Source organism: Penaeus japonicus, unplaced genomic scaffold (assembly GCF_977035675.1).
Source record: "Penaeus japonicus unplaced genomic scaffold, GWHDUDI00000001_assembly GWHDUDI00000015, whole genome shotgun sequence".
Classification (NCBI taxonomy): domain Eukaryota; kingdom Metazoa; phylum Arthropoda; class Malacostraca; order Decapoda; family Penaeidae; genus Penaeus; species Penaeus japonicus.
In genome coordinates this window covers 11,179,731-11,182,230 of record NW_028234417.1, presented here as the reverse complement: position 1 = coordinate 11,182,230, position 2,500 = coordinate 11,179,731, and the positions used below count along the sequence as shown (strand labels likewise).

Below are 2,500 nucleotides of genomic sequence, written 5' to 3'. Positions count from 1 at the left end.
GAGAAAATTTTGAATGCAATCAAATAATGAGGTCAACATCTTGTTGAAAAAAAAAAAAATCTATTCTACTCTATATTCCAAACACAATTTTCAATCATTATTCTAGATCCAGGTTTTAAATAAGACAAATAAATATATAAAAAACATATTTACCTGACATTGTCAAAAGACGAACACATTCAACATGTCCATTATATGCAGCTTCATGAAGAGGCTGCCATCCTCGGTTGTCATGGCCATTGGCTGGATAACCCTTTTGCAACAGTTCCTGTCAGTAAAATGACATATAAAATGCATTTGTAACTCCTTTATGTATTGTGTGCAAAAATCAGGCATATCTTTACTTCTTCCAGCAACACAAATGTTTTATGCTTCTGTTACCAACCAGAACAGAGATAAAGAGACAATCCATAATATGGTAAAGGTTAAGTTGTAAAGGTTAAGTTGTACTGTGAAGGGAGCTAAGTGATATTTGACTGCTACATCTGAGGTGTTTTGTAGATACATAAGAAGATCTGATTAGTGGTTATAAGCATGTGGAAGTGTAAGGGAAAGGAACAGGAGTAGGAAGGAGGAAGGGAAGGGAAGGGAAGGGAAGGGAAGGGAAGGGAAGGGAAGGGGAGCAGGAGGGAGGGAAGGGAGGGAAGGGAATAGAAGGGAAAGAAAAGGAAGGAGGGGAGAAGGGAAGGGAAGAAGAGGAAACAAGAAAAATGAACAAATGAGACAAGACATGACAGAAAAACACAGTAAGACATAAAAAGAGATAAGGTGGAAGAAATGTATCATTAATAGAAGTGCATTTGCAGATTTAACTTATTTAACTGCCTGTATATAAATCCTAAAATTAATGAAAGCTCAAACAAATGGTGTAATACTTTTTTTAATTCATTCTATCAGCAGGTAAATATTTACAAAAAACAAATATGATTCTTGAACAGATATTAGTAACCGTGTAACTCTCACTAGTGATACTGAATTGCAGGCTGGACAGCATTTATGTGAATGGTAAGATTGCCCAAGGATAGCATTGGTAATTCCAAACACAACTATGCTGTATTGAGGCTCTGAATAAGCTTCTCTTTGAGTTGGTGTACAATACCATTTTTTCTTTACAGGTACCACACTCAAACTTCAAGTTACATAAGTCATGGGTTAGACCTTGCACTCAAGGATCTCTATAATTCATTGACTAACTCAAACAAAATATTTGGGTGAAAATAAATTAAAAATTTGTTGTGAAATAAATTTTCTGTGCAGATTAGTATATGCTTTAAACTCTAAATGTGATGATGGATTAGTGGCTGTGCATTTCATGTTTTTAAAAATGAGTCAAAATTTAAACTATTTAAAAAAAGGGGGCCATGTCCTGTCATAATAAATCCTATCAATTTCTTACTTAATCTTTATTAACCCATTCCCGACGGGGGAATTCTAGCCTTGAATGTCCAAATGCCGGGGCGTTCGAATTATTAGGCCTAAATCAATTGAATGGCTGGCACAATACTGTGCCGCCCGGCAACTGGGCTTTTGAATGCGCGGTACACATGCTGTACCACCCGTCCTGTGTGGGTTAATAGTTGTAAAACACTTAAAAAGAGGAAAAAATAATTTCCAAATTCATATCATAATAATTGTGAAACATTGTGACACTGTAATGTATAAACTTGAAATCATAATGATAACAGCAACAGTGTAACATTTGGCTTCTCTGTATATAGTCTACATAGATTGATAAAATTTATATGTTAAGAAGACTGACCATTTGCATTGGCAAGATAATCAGCTTGGCATATTCTGATTTTGCTATGGATAAAAATTGGTGAAACAGTAAATCTTGAAGAGTTTGTTAACCCTTTCCCGACGGGGCACTCGCTACGCGAAGACCCCTATGCCGGGCGATTGCAATATTGCATTGAAATCGTCACACTGGCATGACGCCCCGGCATCGGGAGTTTGGCTGTGTCACACAGGTGTGATGCAACCGTCGTCATAGGGTTAATAGGTATGACTTGAATATTTGTAGTTAAGAGGAAAACTTTCCAAAGTTTCTGATTACTGTCTTAAATACTAAAAAAAAAGGTTCTGCAAATAATTACATGATTAAGGATATGGAAAGTTTATGGCTGTAGGTTCTGACACCAGCAGTTGATCACGGAGGAGTAAAGGGAAACAAGCACTCACTAACTGGATTCTGCAATACATACAGAATTGACATGTGATTTGTAAATAACAGTCCAGCTTGACCATCAATTTTGTGAATAATTCATTAAACCAATTCAAGCATACCTGAAGCAGTTGACTATCACCAAGACGAGCAGCTAGACCAACGGAAGAGCTCGTGTCATCATAAGCCTCGGTGAAATCCATACTTTCTCCTTCTTCTGTCGTTGGAACTAGGGTTTTGTTGTCGCCAATATACTATAAGATGAAAGAAAAGAGGTTTTAGAATAAGAGTTTAGATCATGAGTATTTTCTTTCTTCAATAGTATTCTTGTATCAA

At 36.4% G+C, this 2,500-nt stretch overlaps 1 protein-coding gene across 1 annotated transcript in view; it reads right to left on the bottom strand.

The window, feature by feature from the left end:
* Window positions 1-2,500, bottom strand: part of LOC122256816 (ankyrin repeat and SOCS box protein 3-like) — a 10,733-nt gene that overhangs the window by 5,537 nt on the left and 2,696 nt on the right. Inside the window, exons 2-3 of the mRNA XM_086544200.1 lie at window positions 2,287-2,418; window positions 154-268 (exon numbers count right to left, since the gene is read on the bottom strand). Of these exons, the coding sequence (XP_086400326.1) occupies window positions 154-268; window positions 2,287-2,367 (196 nt within the window). The 5' untranslated portion in view covers window positions 2,368-2,418. The remainder of the gene's footprint in view (window positions 1-153; window positions 269-2,286; window positions 2,419-2,500) is intronic.